This window comes from Falco peregrinus, chromosome 4 (genome assembly GCF_023634155.1).
Source record: "Falco peregrinus isolate bFalPer1 chromosome 4, bFalPer1.pri, whole genome shotgun sequence".
Classification (NCBI taxonomy): Eukaryota; Metazoa; Chordata; class Aves; order Falconiformes; family Falconidae; genus Falco; species Falco peregrinus.
In genome coordinates this window covers 23,817,832-23,839,204 of record NC_073724.1, presented here as the reverse complement: position 1 = coordinate 23,839,204, position 21,373 = coordinate 23,817,832, and the positions used below count along the sequence as shown (strand labels likewise).

General features: G+C 35.0%; 1 protein-coding gene across 2 annotated transcripts in view; it reads left to right on the top strand.

Annotated features, from left to right (window-relative positions):
• The window catches only part of NLGN4X (neuroligin 4 X-linked), a 187,360-nt gene that overhangs the window by 48,046 nt on the left and 117,941 nt on the right, over positions 1-21,373 (top strand). For both annotated transcript variants that reach the window (XR_003555832.2, XM_027791182.2), the window contains exon 3: positions 6,578-7,422. Coding sequence is in view for 1 of the 2 variants with exons in the window: in XM_027791182.2 (XP_027646983.1) it covers positions 6,951-7,422 (472 nt within the window). In the remaining variant the exon portion in view is untranslated. The remainder of the gene's footprint in view (positions 1-6,577; positions 7,423-21,373) is intronic.

Here is a 21,373-nt window from a genome sequence, read left to right as displayed (position 1 = left end):
AGCAAATCCACAGCTGTGTATTATCAATGTTAATTAACCTGCCTTCATTTCCCTATAATTCCTCTACAGGAAACCATATCTGTGATTCTTCAGCAACAGCTTTTTATAGTTAGCTCCAAACACCTGATTTTTTACAGAAGTGTAAAATGCTTAAGAAGTGTATTTCTTTAGTTTTACTTGAAAAGGAGTGATGATCACACTTTTTGTTTCCCTTTGCTTGCTTTTCAAATTGTTTGTTTTTTTTTTATGGAGAGAATTGCAGTTTCCAAAAACTATGTAGGGACCACACAGCCTTTCTTTATAGTCCTATCATTCTGTTTGAGAGTGTATGGGACTTCAAAATTCACAAGGAAGTCTAGCTGCAAGCAAGAAACAATGATATGAAATAAATGTGTGTCCATTTTCTGAAAAGTAAATGGTGATTGTAGATTCTAACCTGAGGGACCTGCTGACACTCCAAGCCTATCTGTGAGACTCACTGAAGAAATTCATAAGAAGGTAAATGCAGCGTGATATTTGGGGGGAAAAATATCTATTTTATTTTATCTTTGTATATAATTTGCATTGCTTTTCAGGGTTTATTTCTAGATTTTTTAAAAAATAATATGAATTATCTATCTTTGTTCTCAGTTATTTTTAACCATAAATCTAAGACCAACTTCAAGGTCCACAGTGATGTTTCTATACTTGGAATTTATCTTCATTTTAAGAAAGGAGATATCACAGTTCTTGAATTTGTATCACTGATGTTTTACTTTCTTTTCATCTTTAAACCTTCCAGAGAATATTAACTGTGAATTAATAAGATACATTAGAATGTGATGTAGAAGACAAATGATGGTATTCTGAACCACTAAAACCCCCTCCAATCCCTATTACCTGTTGAATTGCTGTGACTGAACAGCAGTGTGATACCACAGAAATCATACTGATGTATAACTTGGTCAATACATTAATAATGTTGGTACAGAGGTCACATACTCATCCCTAGCAAAGTTTATAATGGTAAGTTAGGGCTATTATAAGTCTGGATTTGATTTTGATTTGTTTGATTGGGGGGATGGGGAGGTGGGGCGTGCTGGGAGGTGGCTTTTTTTTTAATAGTATTTTAATAATACATTGTCGAAATCTATTCTTACTGGAAAATGCTTACAAAAACCCAACAAAATAAACATATAGCTTCTATTATGAAAAATAATTTCTCATAAGACTCTGCTGCATGTTAATTTGAAGGCAGGCATTGCTACTGTTGCAGTTCTGAGATTTAAAATATATCTGATTTCTCAATTTCAGTTAATAACCTTCCCACCAACCTTCTAGGTAATCTACTCCAGAAACTCCCCATTAGTTCATGATTGATGTTCCTTTGTGTTGTTCGCTATGACTTTGTCTGACTTTTCTGAATGACTTTACGTAGCATGAGGAAGAACAAAGCTTACCTCGTTGCAGTGTAACAAGAAAATAGTCCTAGAACCTGGGGAAAAACAAACAAACAAATGAAAAAAACAAAAACAAAACCCCAAAACCCCTCCACAAACCTAAAGAAATTATAATTGTTTTTTATTTGAAAAATGGTAGACAAATCCAGTGTGCATTTACTGGTATTTGAAAGAATTGTTCCTGTGTGATTGAGCAAACATTTTGAACACAGTGACATTTAAGAGGTTGTAGTGCTGAATTTGAGTTAGAGTTGCATTTAAACCTGCTTTGGGAAGAGATTTTATGGAAAATCACAGTGTGATTAATTTTGGGCTGAAGTTCCAAATTTCATATATATATATATATATATGTGTGTGTGTGTGTGTATATATATATGTATATATGTATATGTGTGTGTATATATATATGTATATGTATGTATGTATTGCTAAAGTTGATACTGTAGGCATATTCAAAAATTGCTGTCTTGGGTAGTTCTTATTTACAGTCTTCTACCAGTACATTTATTACAGAGTTTTATGTATGTTTAAAACAGGATGTTTTTAAATTACTTTTATTAAAAAACCCCAACAAACCACACACCCCTCCCCACACACAAAAAAGCCAAAATTAATGTTCTTAGTAAATGAAATATTTTTTTAAATTCCCATATTCTGTGAAATACTGTACAAAATATCAGTATAAGGAGAAAATTAAGTTTTATTGATTACATTATTTGTTATTTTTGTTCTGGTGACTAGCCAGGGTTCAGCTAATCAAGCCAACTCTATGCTTTCAGAACATATGTCTAAAGAGAGTTATGTGGGTATTTAGCCCTGATTTTGTATTGAGATCAAGCCTACGTACATATAAAAAACCTTGCCCCAGGGAATTTGAGCAGAAGGGACAGAGACCGAAAGTGGTCAGTGACTGAAAGCTGAGGTGCACAGTATTGCACTAGTTGGTTTAGATAAAGTCTGAGAAACCCTAGGAAATCATAGTCCCTTGCTCTCATATAGTTTATATTTGTGTTTGGTTTTCTTTTGACTGTCCATGACCTGGAGAAGCAGTTCAAAAAACGTTGAAATCACTTCAGTGTTTCCTGTTCTATCCTGAACCAAAGAGGTCTTTTAAACCATCTCATATTTCCCCAGCAGGTACAGAATTAGTATAGTGCTACTTACATACTCATCTGCTCAAGCTGAAAAAGTGCTAAATGCAGATCCTGCAAACCATCAGGTTAGCCCTGAAGGCCTGATTCATAGACTGTTTAAGCATCTGTAAGTGTGGCTTGGGGCATAGATTCATAATTGAGTACAAATGGTGCTTCTAAGAGATGCACATCCCTGTTAACTTCAATCTGCATTTACTTCATAGGTCATAAATGTCTCATTAGTCTCAAATTATACTTCTGTGCCAGTAAAGAAGTCATGTATGGATATGTGATCTCAGATCTCCTTTGACTTCTCTTTGTGTATTGTGTTGCCAGAAGTTACCGTTTTAAACAAAATATTTTTATTTGGATTGATTGCTTTGGATTGCTTGAGTGGGTAATGCTTCCAACTAGTAAGTTTTTGTAAGCAAGTTTGTACACATTTTTCTAATACTTGAAGGAGTAATAAAATAATAAATAAAAAATAAAAATGGAAAAAATCCACAGTATTAGTGATAATAAATAAAGATATTACAAGTACGTTTCTTCCTGTATACTCAGTATGTAAAGGTGTATTAAACAGCTGACTGGATGCATATAGATGTGCATCAAACTGGTTTTGATTTAGTGAATATCCAAAAGCATTCTAAAATGCATAGAGTTTTTGATTTAAGATTAATCTGTAATTGCAGTCTGGGATTCCTTGTTTGCATCTTCCAGCCTTTTTAATGATGTATATAGCATAATCAGCTAGTTCACGAATGTATAGCTAGCATGCCTCTTTCTTATCTCTTGATATTCTTGCTGAAAATTATTCCATGTATCTTTCTCTGTGTATGAATGTGTATGTATTTCATAGTGTGAAACTAACCTTATTGAAATGGTAATTTCTCTAGTAGTAAGTCAATAAACTGAAAAGAAGGCCTAATGCTGTCTTTGCAAAACAATTTTCTTCATGTGACTGTAAACAGTGGTCATATATAATTTATTATTTATGTAAACTTTTGGAAAAGACCTGTTTAATAAGTAATTACTAAAAAAATTTGATTGCTTCTGTTGCCGTTTAAATGGCTAACAACAATAACTTTTAATAACTAGAACTTGTTACAACAAATAGTGGTTTTATTGTGACTTATCATCTTAGAATTGCTCTTTTATGGTATATACCTTACCTGTGTTAATGCACTTCTCTCTATCTGCTCTTTGTTTATGTCTCTGCACTGGTCGGCAAAGGCTGCAGGTCTGTTATAGGTCAGACAGTGGGGCTGACAAAGCTGGCTATATTCTGTGAGTTAGCCAATGATTTGGTTCCTTATGTAGACATTTAGATCTTGAATCCATGTGCATGAATCAGAAATGCAAACTTTGTGTATGCTCATATTAAGGTACAAGGGAAAATAAGGCACATTGTATGAGTGGATTTAATACCCATAAACCTAACTTTTGTTGGTCTGATTTGCTAGATAAGGAATCCTATAGCAAATTCAGTTCCAGGTCAATAATGAATGTTTCCCTTTTCCTGTCTGTTCACCCTATTCAAAATAATGGCATATCACCAGATATTTGATCCAAAGACACCCTGTAGTTTGTATGGATAAATATTATTTATGAAGTCACCTTTGTGACAGTTGTGAATTATCTCTAGTATGCGTGTCAATTGATGATTTCCACTTTCCATCATGTTGTCATTTTTCATTCTCTCCATGCTGTTAATGTGTTTACTGTTGTTTATTTGTCATTCCCAGTTTGTTTTCTTGTTTTGTTTCCTCTTTTTTGCATTTGCTGTTTGTCCAGACAAGGCTTTTTCTCTGTCTTTTTTTCATTATCTTGATCACTGTCCTTCTACCTTCTCAATTTTCTCAGTGCTTTACTCCGCATTTCTTTTTCTTATCATGTTATTACAAACTTCTGCATTGTGGTTATCAAGAGAATATGATCTGTTGTTCCTCCTTGAACAGAGATTAAATCCTCATTTGAGTATGACTGGAAAATCTGGTTTGTGCTGCATGGTCAGAAAAGTGTACCAAAGTCAGGATGGGAGAGAGCATGAGGGAACACTGCCCAAAATCAATTGCCTGCTGCAGACTTCTGTTGTTAAAAGACAGTATCAAAAATCAGAGGGGAAGGAGATGCTTGAAGAGGAATTTTGAGTGACCAGTAGCTGGCTGACCACTCTTGAGTATCAGGGAACAACCAGAGTAGGGCTGTCCCATGGGGGAGGATGGGCCAGGGCGATACTCTTGCTGATGGGGCATCCTCCTAAAGAACCCATTGAGGCTGGGCTTGAGGACAAGGACAGGACCCTGCCACTGTCCAATGATTACCAGGCCAGCAAGGGTGAGGAGTCAGGTCCAAGGTCAATCTGGGGACCTAGTCAGGGCAAGATCCAGGCTGGGCATAGGTCTGGGCACAGGGCTTCCTGCAGCACAGCTCAGGAAGGGACTAATGGCCCTAGTGGTGCCCTGAGAGACATGATGGAGCTGTCACTGATTCGTCTTTCAGAAATTGTACTTAGATTGCAAGTCCTTTGGAGACAGCATTTAAGCCTATTATCTACAAGTGAAAGTGTCAATAGAACTTTTGGTTCACCATAAATAACACATATCTGATATTTTTCTGGCCTCTGTTGTTCAGGTGTTTCAAAAATTTTGCAGTATGAGTGCTAAAATGAAATAATTGAAGAATTCCAGGGGTTGTGAAAGAATTAAATATCTTTCTTTCAAAAGACTTTCCTTGTCTTAAACAGTCTGCATAGATGTCTGCTGTGGTTATTCTTGGGTTGTTTGGGTTATTTAATGGTTTGTTTTAGGACTGTTTTTTTGATTTGAGATCACTGCCAATAGCTAATTATTTTTTTTTTTTCTGCTTTTGGAAATTAATTGTGCATCTTTGTGAGACAGCCCTGACTGAAAAAAGTGGACCTGGTAGTCCACTTAGATAAGTTTTATCTATAAATCTGTGTTCATCTTTTCAAATGGAAAGCACCAGTTTCCTATAACAAGGATCTCTTTAGGTGTAGAATTATCTGTGGGTTTGGGTTGAATAATGGGTAAAAATGAACTTTTTCATTTCTTGGGGCAGGGAGGAGAATGTAAGTATTAAGAAGTGCTGTGTGTTTATTTATACTACTTGTTATGGTTAGCATATTTATGTGACTTGGTTTTCATTAAGAATTAAGATAATTATTTTATGAATTGCCTTCTGTCTAAAAATTAAAAGCAGGAGCGTGCAAGAACGTAATATTACATAATTGTAACACTATGTGGGTCAAAATCTGACTTGAGAGATTGTATCATGCTTTTTTGTTCTTCTTTTCAGCTTCCAGTGTTCCTTTTTGTCAGACATAGAACAAAAAAAAAAAAAACAACAAACAAACAAAAAACTAAAACCCAACCCAGATATGAAAACCAATAATTTTGTATCTAATATTGAGTAACTGTTCTCACACTTGATTTGAACTAATGTAATGCTATTACATTATTTGGAATTTCTGAATTAGATGGAGGTAAATTAGGATGTCATACAGAAGAGTAGGCATACCCATGAAAAATACTCTATAGAAGTCATATCACAACAAAGAGAGATTATCCAGTGTGGCAAAACATTTAATGAATGTTTCTTGTGGGAGTGCAAATATGCTTAAAAAGGAGATGCTGTTTATTTAGGACAGAAAATACCCTGAAGCTAGCACTTAAATGTGGTGCCATTCTTGAAAGCAGCAGTGTTTGGGCTGTGGTTTTGTTTGGAAGCGTATACAGAAGCGGAAATGTTTGGTTTGCGCCATAACCTCTGACAAGTCTGTGGCTTCAGTTTTCAGCTCTCTTACCTTACAAATCTTCGGAAACACATAGCTAACCATGGTGCCTAAAGTTCATAAAACATTTGTGGGCTTTGGCATGGAAGTGGTGTGTAAATTTAATTATATGGTTTGGTGTGGGTTTTTTAGATTTATGCCAATATGAATGTTTCAGTTGATTTGAATTGTTTGTTTTCTCTTGGCCACAGGCTGACTTAGTGGGCTGGACTTCACCAGAAGGAGCCATTTTGCTGTGGAAGTGGAATAACTGCAGATCTCCCCACACACTAGTTGCTGGAAAGTGCTGTGTGTTGCCAGGATTAAGCCAAGCTGAAATCTGGGATGGGCCTTAGGGGCAAACAGTCCCTTGTTTCTTCTGACACTGGGATTTGTCTGCAGCCAGTCAGCTGAGGCACCTACCACGCATCAGCTTTGGGGTTTTTGCTCCCTGAACAAGGTTACTTTTTCTCTCACTTCATCTCCTTCTGACTACTTTTTTATTTTGTTAGTTTTCATTTTCCTTGACTGATTACTTTTCTCCTGGCTGTGGAAAAAAGAGCCCTGCTGATGTTGATTTAAATAATGTCAAAACCAATGGGACTCCTATGGCTGCCTTTGATCTTCACCCCAGTGTGTGTCATGTTGAATTCTAACTTCCTCCTGTGGATAACTGCACTGGCTATAAGATTTACTCTCATTGATGGCCAAGCACAATACCCAGTTGTTACCACGAATTACGGCAAAATACGTGGCTTAAGAACACCTTTGCCTAATGAGATCCTTGGTCCAGTGGAGCAGTACCTGGGTGTTCCTTATGCCTCTCCTCCTACTGGAGAAAGGCGATTTCAGCCCCCGGAGCCACCATCGTCTTGGACGGGTGTCCGCAACGCCACACAGTTTGCCGCCGTCTGCCCGCAGTACCTGGATGAGAGGTCACTGCTCAATGACATGCTGCCCGTCTGGTTTACAGCCAATCTGGATACTGTGGTGACATACGTTCAAGATCAAAATGAAGACTGTCTGTATTTGAATATCTATGTGCCCACAGAAGATGGTAAGTACTCTAAAGACCACACTGCAGTTCACTCACAAGTTCTGCATGTGAGCGGTAGCCAGGTCTTTAAAGCACCTTGTTCACTTTCCTCCATGGTTTGTCTGTGGAAAGTGATCATGCCTCTGAACATGCATTATAAGTAATACTTCGTAGACTGAACACAATTGCATGAATTCTTGCCCATGTTTCAGTGTAACACCAAACCGCAATTTCTTTTGCAGGCAGTGGCCAGAGTGTGTAAGCCAGCTTTACATTTACATCTGAACTACAGCTGAGTATCAATCACAAGAGAGGAAAGGGGAATTAAACATTAACCAGAAGTAACATTATTTATTTGCCCATGCATGAATGGTACAAATACTGCCACATACTAATTTTTAGAGGACAATTTCCCTATTATTTTTCTGTAGGTTTATTGTAATACCTCTGATCTACTGCTAACTCTGCTTGATTTTAATAGAGAATAAAAAAATGTTATAGTAGTTCAGTCTGCAGTTTTTTTCCAGGATCTGTAGCTATGAAACTTTTCAGTCCAACTTGTTTTTCTTCATTCACCAAATTTAAAATTAAGTACACATTATTTTGTTATGCAGACCTTAACAGGTGGCCTTAAAATTTCATGGTTTCTGCAATCCTGTCACAAAAGGGCTACTTTAAACCACTTTCTATAGACATAAAGGATGAAACACAACTGGTAACACACAACTCTGAAAGTTTTCACGATCTCAGTCTTAAAAATTCTAGCTTTATGGCATGCTGAATGTATCTTTTGTCATTTTGAATGATATTGCTTCCTACAAACAAGAATACCTGTTTTTTCAGGCCCCAAATCAGTTAAGTTTATTCTGTGTTACAAGGAAATAAAATATTCTACTGGCAATTTTGTTTAATATTCTGTTAAAAACCAGTTCTTTCAGCCACTTAGAATGTAGTTACCAATGCATAACGTGACAGATTTCTCCCAGATATGCAAATCCCTTCACTTTAGCTGAGTTGATTTGCATAACCAAAGGATTGTTATTCCTCAGTAACCATACTCTAAATATGCAAATTTTGTACTTCAATTATTATAATCCTTCTGCCTTGATTGGCTTCTTTACTCAGAATTTCCAAGTTGTTACCAGCAATAAAACATACCACCTTCTTTTCCTGTTCTCATCAGCTGAAGCAAAAACTTGAAAGCTAAAAATAAAGCGGTAAGGTTTGGGAATACTGGGAGCTCTGCAAACATGAATACTACCAAGCTACTTAAATGAAAAGTGCTCTAAAAGAAAAACTGTGTGTAGGGAGGCTGTGTGACTGTGTGTGTGTGTGTGCGCGCGCGCGCATGCACACATACGTGCATGCAGATGACAGAGCAGATCTTTCTGCTCAGTTCTTTCCCTCTTCCAGTCTCGTTGCGCTGCATCTCACTCCTTGGATAATAACATGGATAATTCCCAAATTTGTTTATGTTCTTCATTTTATCCTGCAGCTTTTAATTAGTGACTAGGTTAAGCTTGCCCCAAGAAAGCATTTCAGGTTTAGATTTTATTTGTTCATACTGAAGGAATATCAGTTCTGCAAACTCAGTCTTATTGTAAAACCCAGTGTTGGTAAATTCATATATTCCTCCAATCTAGTAATAAGAAGTTTCATTCATTAATTAAGGAAGACAGGTATTTATACATGTCAAAATGTATACAAATGTCTAGGAAAAGAATTATTTGGTATCAAATGGATAAAAATAAAATACCATGTGCTGAATGACTAACCACCTTTACAATCCCTCACTTGGCGTGTAATAGCTAATGGCATTTGCTGTTAGACTAAAATAGAAAGGACCAATAAACTAAATTTTACCTGTTGTATATCTTTTAACCAACTTAACTCTGCAAAAAGTGTGTCTGACTCTTCGTCCTTGTTTTAGATTCTTTTTCTTTACACTAAATAGCATGTAAATGGAATCTATTTTCTTTTATATATCCTCTTCAAAATATAAACCTGTGCATAAAAGAGCATGTAGCTGAATAATGAGAGACAAGGTTTGGTGTCAGTGATGAGCTGAAGGCAAGATATTTCCTGTACAATATGACAAGCATTTCTAACAGGTTCTGATTGGGAATGAGAAACTTAAAAATTAATAAATGGAGTACATGATGTTTTAATTGCATGCAATATATCTTATCACTAGTTTAATAAAACTCAGTGTCGCTTTTTTTGGTGAGGAAAATATGCAGCCTTCTGTTCATAAAGATGATTAAGGAGAACCGACCTACAAATCACATCTCCTAAGTTAGTGTCTCCAAATCGTACTAAACATAAATGTTTTTGAATTGTAGTCCATACAATCTGATTAAATACATGATACTTCATTATATGAGTCTTAGTTGACAAAAATGAGCTACACTGTTATGGAGACAGACCATTAAATTACTTTTTGAAACAAGTTCTCAAAGTGAGTGACTGAGTTAAACTCACATTTTCAATTCTTTCTCAAGTACAGACTTATTTAAAAGCTTTGAAACTGTTTTCTGTCTGAAGGAAAAAGCAGATGGAATCATTCAAACCTAATTAATGCTCTGACTATGAAACTTAATCTGAATAATAATTTTATGCTATCTTTTTCTTTTTTTTTTTAATTTCAGTGAAAAGAATTGGTGAACAGCTAATGAATTAACTGTGGGCACATGCAGAGATACTTCAAATCAATTCTAGTGAATAACTAATCAAAATGCAGCTCTAAGTTTGGCAGTTTTGTTGCTCTGGGGTTTTTTTCTTTTTTTTTGGGGGGGGGGTTGCTTTGTTGGGGGGGGGGGGGGGGGGGGTTTGCACTATATAGCCTGACCTGTTTCTTGTATCTTGTGTGGTTTGATTGAAGGGAACCAAACTTTGATCATGTACTTAGAATAAAAGAACTAAAGAATAAATGCACACACGCATTCATCTGATTTCAGAATTGCTTCAATGGAATTCTGCCAGTATAAACTATATGGAAATAGGAGTAGACTACAGTCCCTTTAACTGGGTAGATAAGATTAGTTATTTAGAATAAAATACTCTGAAATCTTGCTCTTCCAGTCTGAAGAAATATACTGAAATTAAATGACATGAAATTCTATAGTTCCTTAAAATAGCTGGAGCATCTAGGTAAAGAAATTAAAATGCCTTGTACCCACTTTATATCTGTATTAATCATAGCTTTTCTTTTGGCTCATAAGATTCTGGATTTCAAATGTCAAATAGCAGCAGAATCCTGCAAGAATTTACCATGTTAGTATGTTCTTACAAAGTAAAAAGTTATCTTTGGTTTTAGGGGCTTATTTTTTTCAGTTTAGATGAAAATAGTATTTATGATAGAAATCAAAATATATACCTAACAGAATATCTCTGCATTTCTATCCATGTGGATTTTTATTCTTTTGCTGTTCTTTACTGGACAAATGGCTTGTACTGACACTTTCCCTAGAGTTACACTTGTATTTCAAAGAATCCAGGGTAGCTGGAAAATTTCAATGTCTGTTTTCATTTGCCTTTGGAAGGGAAAGAATTGCAACCACTATAATCCATCAAGATTTTTTTTTTTTTAGTTATACGTATAAATGATAATGCCTTTATTTTAAAGTTACACAGTACAAGCAATAGAACTAAAATTTAGCAAGCTGGTTTTGTTTTATATGTCAGACCTATAATCATAAGAAATTACTCAGAACTGAAGCAAATAAAGTATTTATAGTAAAATTATCATTTTATCCAAATTGCTTTCTAAATATTTGGCTTGATCTTCAGAATCAGTTGTGTGAGCATATATTTTCTTGTCTGCTTTTCCAGTTACTATAATCAGTAATTTTCCTCAAGAATACTTGAATGTCAGTTTTGAGGAGGTCATCTAGGGAAATGATATTGAGGACAGTCTGTTTATTATAACTTCAGTCTGAATATGGGTTTATCTACAGTGGAAATGCTAGATTGAAGAGGACACAGACTGTTAATCGGCTGTGCTTAATCCCTGGCCTTTATCATTTGAATCTGTGGATGCTGAAGGAGATTGATAACTCCTATCATAACTGGGAAAAAAAAAAAAAACAAAAAAATAAATCACAGAAAAGACCCTTAATTTTGATTTTTTTCTTGAAAAACTTCAAAACCATGTTAATAGCAATGTAAGATTAAAAAAAAATAAATAATCAAAAAAACATGAACAAGTCTTTACTTGTTTGTTCAAAACCTGTTCTGTTCAGATCAAAGCAGAGATGACTTTTTATTGTCTTGTGTGATCAATAGTAAGCTTATCTACTTTACTTATTTTGATATATTGATAAAGGGTACATTTTACACAAATGAGTAGCTACTCAACCACTATATATCTGTTAGGGATTAACTAATGAAGTACTTAGCATCTTCTGAGGTTTGCTGGCTAAAAATGCTCTGTGAGGTCATCTCATTTACATCACAATAAATACAGCTGAAGTGACAACAAAAAAAGGTGGTAGGCCATGATGATTATTAAGTCTGAATGGCTAGGTCATAAATTTTTCACTAGAATAGGGAAACTGAGTTTATTGTCCAGGATTAGTGGTATATTAACTGTGGGCTACCACAAAGAAAAAGTCCTGGGCAAGAGCAAAGAGATCAACAGTGTTCCGTCTCTGGGCAGTGATGTGAAGGAAAGGTACCCGCATCTTTAGACTGTGTCTATTTGACTAAGAAATAAAGAAACTAAAAACTTGAACAAAGCTGATAAGATGTTTCTTAGGTCATTTGTATAACTTGTATACTGTGCCACTTTTTCATATTAGTTGAATGTCCTCTTAGAATATAACTGTTTGCAGCCACCTTCTTGTCATTGCTGTTGAATTACAATGTCTGTTTAACTTGGAAAATGTCTTCTTACCAAATTATACTGATAAAAATTAATTGATAAAAAATTAATTTTCTCCCCCCTTGTGTGTGTGTGTGTGTGTGGGAAAAGGTACTAGAAAGGTGAGTCCCACCTTTACAATTATTTGGTGACATGGCATATAAAAACCCTAAGCTTTTCAATGACTTCTTTATGAATATGAGAAATAAGGGTCCATACATAAAAATAGTATCTTAATGTATAAGATAGTACAATATTATAGAACATTATTTTTGTTGAATTATTAGTAGGTGATAATAGTGACAGTAACTTTTATTTTACAAATAAACCTGAATTTCTATACAATAAATTCTCCTAAACTGTATGTAATTTCAAATTTCAGTAGATGCATATCTGACATTTATCAGGTAATCTCAGAATTGCAATTATTCTATTATTTCTTCATTACATGTTAAAATTTAATTAGCTACTTATGAAATCAAATCCAGCATTTTTGTATATAGCTTCAAAAAGTCAAGAATCAAATATTTCTTGTTTACATTTTTATAGTATTGATTCTTCCTCAAAACCTCTATTACGTGGTTTTCAAAGTCAGTTATAATTAGTGTCACTGATGTAGGAACATAAGAGTTTTACTTCTGTTTTGTGAAGTATTTTAAAAAGCAAATTATTTAAATTTAATTATTCTTAAAAATATTGAAATATCTTTTAAATCATATTTAGCACTGTTTCTTTAATAGATGATAATGTTTGAACAGTTTCATATGATAAATATTTTTTCTGAGACAAACCAGAATGTAACAAGATTTTGTTCTCAGTTTCAAAATTGTCACAGTTTTTGTCAATGACTGATTTATTTTTAACCTTCAGTCTTTCAGTCAATTCTTTGTCTTGTTTAGAAAAATACAAATTTGTTGTTAAAATTTTCTTGTTATTTAAATGTATTTCAGTTTATACTGTACAAAAAATATACACAATAAGACATAACCTTTTGTAAAATGCTTATACCACTTTGCAAAGTGAGAGGCATTAAGAGTAGATAAAAATTGCAATACAAAATGATATTATTGGAATTATTACATATAATCCCATTTGAACATAACCAGAAACTTTTAAGTGTTGGAGAGAAAATTGCTGTCCATTGTGGAAGATAAACTCCCCATTGTGTCAGAGCACTCCAAGCCAATTCTTTCACCGTTTGGGTCCAGTATATCCCCTCCTCCTAATCCACAAATATTGCAACATCTGTGAGAAAGAAGAAGGCATATGTCTAACTATCCTCTGCCTACCAGGATAAAGCTGTGGGTAATCCAGTCCCTTACTTTACATTCTTGCTTTTAACAGTCACAAATACCTTCTGACACCAAAGAACAGAACTCTAATCTAGATGAAATAAAGTTCTTAAATCCTTAGAGTTAAATTCAGATTTAGTTGCTGATTTCAAAATGCTGTCCGTCCCTCCAGGAGCTGCCCATTCCACAGGCACTTTACAGGATTGCACCCAAAAGGCCTTTCCAGGAATTGATACGCAGTGAAGCCTAGCGAGAAGACTCAGCATGCAATCTGAACAGGATTTTTGGCACAGTTTCCTAGAGTCTCATCATTGCCTTATGTTGAAAAACCTGCTAGAATGGGGGGTTAAACCACCATGAATTAATGTTTCTTCCACAAAGACAAATTAATGTTATCATCCTTTTAGTCAGAGACAGTGCCTTTGGAGTTGTAGAGGCTGTGCCATTTGGCTTAGCGATGCAAAAGAAAGTGTCTGTAGTCATGTTGGTCAGGAGAGATCAGACAGGCAATTTTACTTTATTCTGCCCATTGACTCCCACTTGTCTCTTAAGGGTATATTTTGGATTTTTTTTTTGGTATGTCTTGTTTTTTTGGTGTTGGTTTTTTTAATGTAGTTTTCCTTTGCACTTCTGCAAAACATGTCTTTGTGTGCTGCTGCTTTTCACTTTGTGTCTTCTTGCTTTCTGACAAAACACAAAAGAACATGACACCTACTAACACTGAGCAGTGCCTCTGTCCTAGGGCAGTGCAGTGGGTCCTTGGCAGGCTTCTGAGTAGTGAATAGTGTGGAACATGCTCAGACCTTAGCAGTGTCATGGCTATACCATTTCTATTAGCTTTGATTTCCTATTAAGGCTTTGTGACATCATTAATCTTCCTTCAGGTTTTTTTTGCAAATGCTACAAAGTTTTGAAAACTATTTGTATCTTTTCACTGAAATTTGGTTCAGTTTCCCTTACTTAGCACATTAATTGTAGCTTCAAACAAAACCAACATTTGCTGAACAGATCAACTAGCTCACAAGGCTCATAAATCTGTCCACATGTGTGGAAATACTTCAAGGAATTGTCCCCACATCAATATGATAGTCATAGGTTCTGTGTGAACCAGCCAAAGTTGCAATTCTGTTGTAGAAATTTTTAAGTATTTACAAAATAAATTAACACAGATTTGAAATAAAGCAAATGTGCATCATTTGCTCCTTAATTCCTGACAAAATTGTTGACAACTGATATGAAGACAAAAATTTCTCCTGAACGTAATAGCTTTTGGCAGAGTACTTTGGTTTTTCACCCTTTTTAAAGTGAAAGAATATCTCCAGCTTCCTAGTCTTTACAGCAGTGCTTCTCGCTTAGGATTCTGATGCCAAAACGGCACAGAGTAACTGCTCAGAGACGAATTTTGTCTTTAAGCAGCAAAGGTATTTATTTCGTGCAGCATTGGGGAGCTAGCCGATTCGCACCGGCAAACTAGCTCCAAAGTTTTTAGTGAAAAGTCAGGTAATTTATACAGTTTTCATGAGAGGTTACACAACATCTTCACATTTGATTTTGACACCTAATCATTCCATTCACAATAGGTGGGATCTAGGTGGAGTAGACCTTTCAATTTTCTTTGTTCAACGATTTCCTGACTTGATGGTCTCCTTATCTCCTTCAGGTGCCCACCTTCTCTTTTCTAATTACTCGGAGTACATTCCTTTCTCAACAGAAACAGAGCATCACCCAGAGCATTGTACCAAACTCATCCTGTCTATCTTTTTATTTTAAGACCTTGTTCTGTTTCAATTCCAGAAAAAAATCTCAGAATGGCATATAAGTAATTACATATATTCACATTTTGTGATACTATTAGTTGAATGCATTAGTTGCTATTCAAATGGAGGAAAAAAAAGAGAGAGGGGAAAAAAAAGAATGTTAAAGATAAAATATTTAATTTGTGTTTGTGATATTATCATCATCTGAGGGAATATGAATGAATTTATATTTTTAGGGTTTAGGGCTTTTTTTAATCCGGACGTTGCTGCTGGTACCCAAAGAGACAAAACAATAAGAAATAATTATAAAAGGATGAAAATGAACTAATGCTTTCAGCTATCTGCTGCTGATGTGTTAAAAATCCATTACAGAAATATTATAATAAAGGAAAAATTTGTCTTTTACAGCTCTTGCTGTAGGCAAACTTATAGTGAAGAATAAATTTACTTGCAATGCTAAGCCAAATTCCTACACTATATATAGGGAGTTTTTGTCACAAATAGAATTTCTGGTGCCTCGTTCCAAAATGCTTATTATTGCTGGGTTGGTGTTAAATGGATTTTTAATTGACAGGGTGTGACATATTTAATCTAATGGAGAGAAATTACTTTGTGCTGACTCAAATGACTATCCGATTAATCACTGGTAATGTTTACAAGCTATCATCATAGCTGGAAATTATGGATACATTGTCTGATTTATTAAATATGCAGTAGGGCAAATGAAAACCCAATCCAAATATATACATTTCATCCTCTTACAAATAAATTACAATCAAATTATCCTCTGATGTGGTGTTTTTAGTGTGGCTAGGATATTTTAAATAATAATTCTGCATTTGTCATGCTGCCCCAATGGTTGTTTTCGGTTGCTCTTCATGCTTTATTCAGCCAGCAGAGGGAGCACAAGTTACCAGCAAACTGCTCGACATCGAGCGCGCCGCAGGTGATGCTGGTGAATAGAGTAGTAAAACATGCAAACAGGTGCTGGTTTATGCCCCTTAAGCAGATAGGAAGGGATCCTATCCACCTTTCCCAATATGAAAATTAATAACATTAAGAGCGTTCGTTCTGTTTTTGTGGATTGAGGCATTTATGTATAGAATAAAACTTATCCAAGCAAAAGATGCACTCACAAACTTACATGAAATTATTTTTTTATTATACAATAGTAAAAGTTTAGGTGAGAAGCATACTTGGAATACACCAGTTTGTAACTGAATAGCGAATAATAATACTTTCTTTCAAATTCTTACAAGGCATTCAATGGCAGAATTAATTCCAAATTAGAGAATTTAATCTGTTTGATTATGGTGAGTTAGAAGAGACATTCCTATGTAAAAAGGCATAATTTTGTCCTTCCAATTTATAGCTTCAACTTAGAGGCAGAATTTTTTTTCAGCGAATGCCATTGATTCTCCATTTTCTGTATTATGCAGCTGAATCATGCAAAATGCCAAAATGTTTTGCATTCTCTTATTTCACTTAGACAAAAAATATTAAGCATACCAAAGTTTCATCCTTACTGAAAGTATAGACCATGTAAAGTTTTTGCTATCATCATGTTGGAATTAACAGTATAACTAAGCTATATTAAGTCATTCAAAGTGCCAAATTATGGAGGGCTTCCCCTCCAAAATAACTTGCTTCCAGGCATAATGTATCCGATTCAAAAGGACTGGTACGTTTATGGTCTTGCTGATTTGAGATGCTTTTAGCATCAGGACACCCTCTATCAAAACAATAGATCTTGCACTGCCTTGAGGGAATAGGTGTAAAAGGCTGAGTTGCAACTGATGTCTAGGGTGTGTCCTTGGGAGTTAGATCAAATCACGTTTATTGTGATAGTGGGTAAAACCATCCATGGAATAATTGCTATGCTTTGTCACTAACAATTATCTCAAAGGTATTAAAGTCAAAGAAAATGACACAAACACTGTACAGAAGAAAGCAGCTTAATATGATAGTCTCTCAGCGGGAATATTTTAATGAAAACATATTGAAGAAAGAACTGAATACAAATAAATGCAGTAACATGAATTTAAAAAAAATGGGAAGAGTTTCTAAAAATCATGCTGGATGGCTTATTCTTCATTTTCATTATCAAGGGATTATCTATAATGCCTTCAGTCTTATTCCCAGAACTAAACCATAGTAGAGGGATTGAACAGGTAAATTTTTATTCTTAACTGTAACCATTTTCACAATAAACTGCTGAGGGATGTTTAAACCATATTTATTTTCTCTTTATTCAGTTTCACTGTTCCTTGCAACTGCTTGCTACTGGCTTTTGCCACCATCTCTTTGCTCATAAGTGAATACCTTTGCTCACTTTACATGTGACATACCATAAAATAGATATAGCCTTGGTCTCTATTTCCACAAAAGGTGGATATTCCTCATTATCTTTTTTTTTTTTTTTTTTTTTTTTTTTTTCCAAAGTTACACACAAGGAGCAGCAAAAGATAAGAAAACATCAGCTACAGCTCAAATAATTTTTTGGAAGGGAGAGAGCGGACAAATAGGTGGACCAGAAAATAAGCTATGCAGTGGGTGTGAAAGGACCAAGCGAAGAGAGAAAGCCTGATTCTCTTACTCATGTCTTAGTCCTTCTGTACTGGACTCCAACAGTGGGCCACTCAGCTATGCCTGGCAAGCTGCGTTTGGGCTGTAAGGTAGTACGTGAGGATCCTAATGTACCCTATGGTGGTACATTAGAGTTTTCTTTAATTTAGTTGTTTGTTGTTGTTGTTTTCATTTTTAACCGAACAGCTTTTGCTTGCCTTTTGGTTGTCATCATGAAAGGCTCGTACCACATCCTATTGTATAAATATGCCCAGAAAGTATTTGGGATATTACAAGCTCAAGGTGGGGGTAAACTTCAGATATTGAAAGTATCAGTTCTCTAAATGCATAACGACTTATAAAAATGCCTGAGCATCTAGGAAGCCGGTGAAAGATCTCCATTGTGTAATACCTGTCTTGCTTTAGTTCAACCAGTCATTTTCAGCTTCTAGCACCTTTGAAATTGTGGCCTGTAATACTTAAGATAATTTTCTATTATTCTTAAATAAATGAAGAAGTTAGTAAGTAATGATAAGTTTAGAAGGTACTAACATCTATCAGATTTTAAAAATATGGTGAAATTAATATTTTATGCTATTTTTGATTGCTGCTTCTGATTTATTTCTTAATATTGTATCCAACTTCTAAAAGCATGCTATTTTACCAAGGTTGTTTCGCGTATCTAATACAGTAAATCAGGATGGCTTAGTGTTGAAATTATTAACTGACTTCTTTCAAGATCCAAATACACAGCTTTTGGATTTGCTTGTCTATAAGAGTTTTTTTCTATTCTGATCTTTTTCCCCCTTTTCCTCAACAGAAAGGATGATAATCACCATTAGTTCCTAAAACCAGATGATAAAACAGTTATTTCTGCATTATAAGTGGAGAAGTAGAGCTGTGGAACTAATTTAAAGTGTGTTTTTCTTCATGAGATACTTAGTGAATGTTATTTTAGCACAAGTAACTTTTTTTTTTCCATTTTGTGACTTTTCTGTTTCTTTCGTAAGCATTAATTGGAACCACAAACAACTACTAATTTACCTTCCTATTTCTCTATTTCTTGTACAGATTTGTTGTTTAATACAGAGACATAAAGCAAAATTGCCTGGGTTTTTTTATTTGTTTTGGTTTTTTTGGGTTTTCTTAATCTCCTAAAAGAAGTGTATTGCTTAGACACATTGGGACTGAGGTGGTCTGAGGTAATTTCTAACAGAGATGTGAGATAGGCTGTCTGCTGCCTTTGTACCTTGGTTGCCCATTTAGAAAATGAGGATCATATTAATTTTCTCTGATTGGGGTTAGAAACAACTGCAGGAAGGAAATTCCTCTGTGTGATAAAAGAGTCAGATTACTTCCTATATATTTAAAAATGAAAACCCCCCTACATTCTTACTTCTATTTGTGTGCATAGTTTTTTCTAGCCTCTATCTTATTTACCTCTGTGACCCATTTACTGGTAGCAAATATCATTGCATTGTATTATGACCTCTAAGCAAAAGTCTGGAAAGTCCAAATGGCAATAGATCTGGGAGCCATTGTACCATGATAATTTTAAAGAATTAATTAAAAAGGTTTTAAACTAGGGCATTTAAATGATGATCTGACTCATTTACTGATAGAAGAGTGAGGCCTTGCTATCAAAGTTTACATTTAATGCTTTACTCTCTATCTTCACAATGTAGACTCAGAAGTGAGATGGCGGTTTTCCAAGAGATGAAAGACATACATGGAGTAAGACTTAAACCAGAAGAGGATCCTAAGGCATTCAAATACTGAAAGATGGGAAAAACTTTGTGATTGTGTAAGGCATACAAGCTGCCAGTGTAATTTAAACTCAGAAGGGATCAGATAAGTTACTGAGGAATGAAAAATGCTGTTACTAATATGTGATGGATAGTTAATAGATTTCTTTCATAAAGCTTACCAAAAGCATGAAATCAGAAATAGATTTTGGAAGAAAGTATGTTGTTTACACATACAACATAGTGGCTTGGAATGTTTCTGTGAGTCCTTTAATTTTCTTCATTATCTCTCAACTAGTTAAAAAATTACTCCTGAGTAAAATATAAACTGTTTGCTCTAGTAGATCTTCCAGCTGGCTATGACCTAGTTGGCATAACCCTTGTAGATCATTCTGAAATGAAGGCTTCACATGACCTATAAACAGCCTCCTGAGACTGGACCTAATCGGATAGGTTCTTGCATGCTGGGTTCAGCACTTTGGGACTGCCAGATGCATTTCTTATACATGGAACACATTTAGTGCCCTTTTCAGTCAGCTAAGACTGTGTACACCAAAGACCCTAACCTGTACTGACTATTTTTACTTTCTTCTGGCTGTTACACAACCCTTACAGGGAACAACCAACTACTTCTCTTTTAAGAGCTTAATTCTTTGAAGACATTACAATTTTTTTGCATGCAGCACGCTTATGTTGTCTAGAACTAGAAAATGTTGTTTTTTACATAATCCAAGAGGTAGTTATTATAAGAAAATATCATACCTTTCCCTGGTTCCTATTTCCTTGATACAACATTTGCTTGTGCATTCCCTAGCTTGCTTTCTCTGATCAGTTACCTGTAACCTTGATTTGATTTCAAAGTCTAAATGATTCTCTGATGGACACATCCCCTCTCTATGGACAGGTGCATTCCTCTGTCTTCCCCACAACTAAGAATGACTGAAAAGAGTTCAGACACAATTGGGCTGCTGCAGTATGAGATAACTACATGAGTGACTATGTGCATTCTTAGTCTATTATAAATGCCCTGACTTTTAATCTAGATGTAAAAATCATTAATGAAGGATGCTTAAGCTCATGCATTTTATCCTATGTTTATTGTGAGTTTGAGGTACATATACTGTGAAAAGCCAGTTTATCTAATGTGTTATAATGGTAGTGATTCACACCCTGATTAAACATGTGCCAGCTCTAGTAACCAAGATGACATATGAATATGTAATTGGTAATTTTATACTAGTTGTAGCTGAAGGTAATGTGAACTTCAGCTGAAACAGAGTAGAATAGCAAGGTCTAGCAGGCTTGTGTGTTCATCAGCATAAAACAAGGTTGACTTCTCCCACTCCCATATGAGATATTGATAAAATGAATTAACAAAGTTTTCTGTTTTCTTATCATTAATATGAATATGGTCATTTGAAAATCACAGATAGATTGTACCTGTGATTTTCTATGTTCTTTGTGGAAATTTTGAGACCAGCTTTTAATAGCACTATTTTTTGGCAACACAAAGAGTGACATACTCCTACAGTCTTGATGCCCTTCATATATAGCCTACAATAGTTCCTGAATTTATGAAGAAATAGTTTTAGAAGACTTATGTATTGTTTTCCAAGAATATGTTGGCTTATCTATAGCCCAGAAACTACATACACTTGTGTATTTTTCATGAACAATGAAAAAGCACTAACCTATTTGCCTGATACTTACTTTTTAAATTGCTTTCATATTTGATTGCTATTTCCTGCAAAA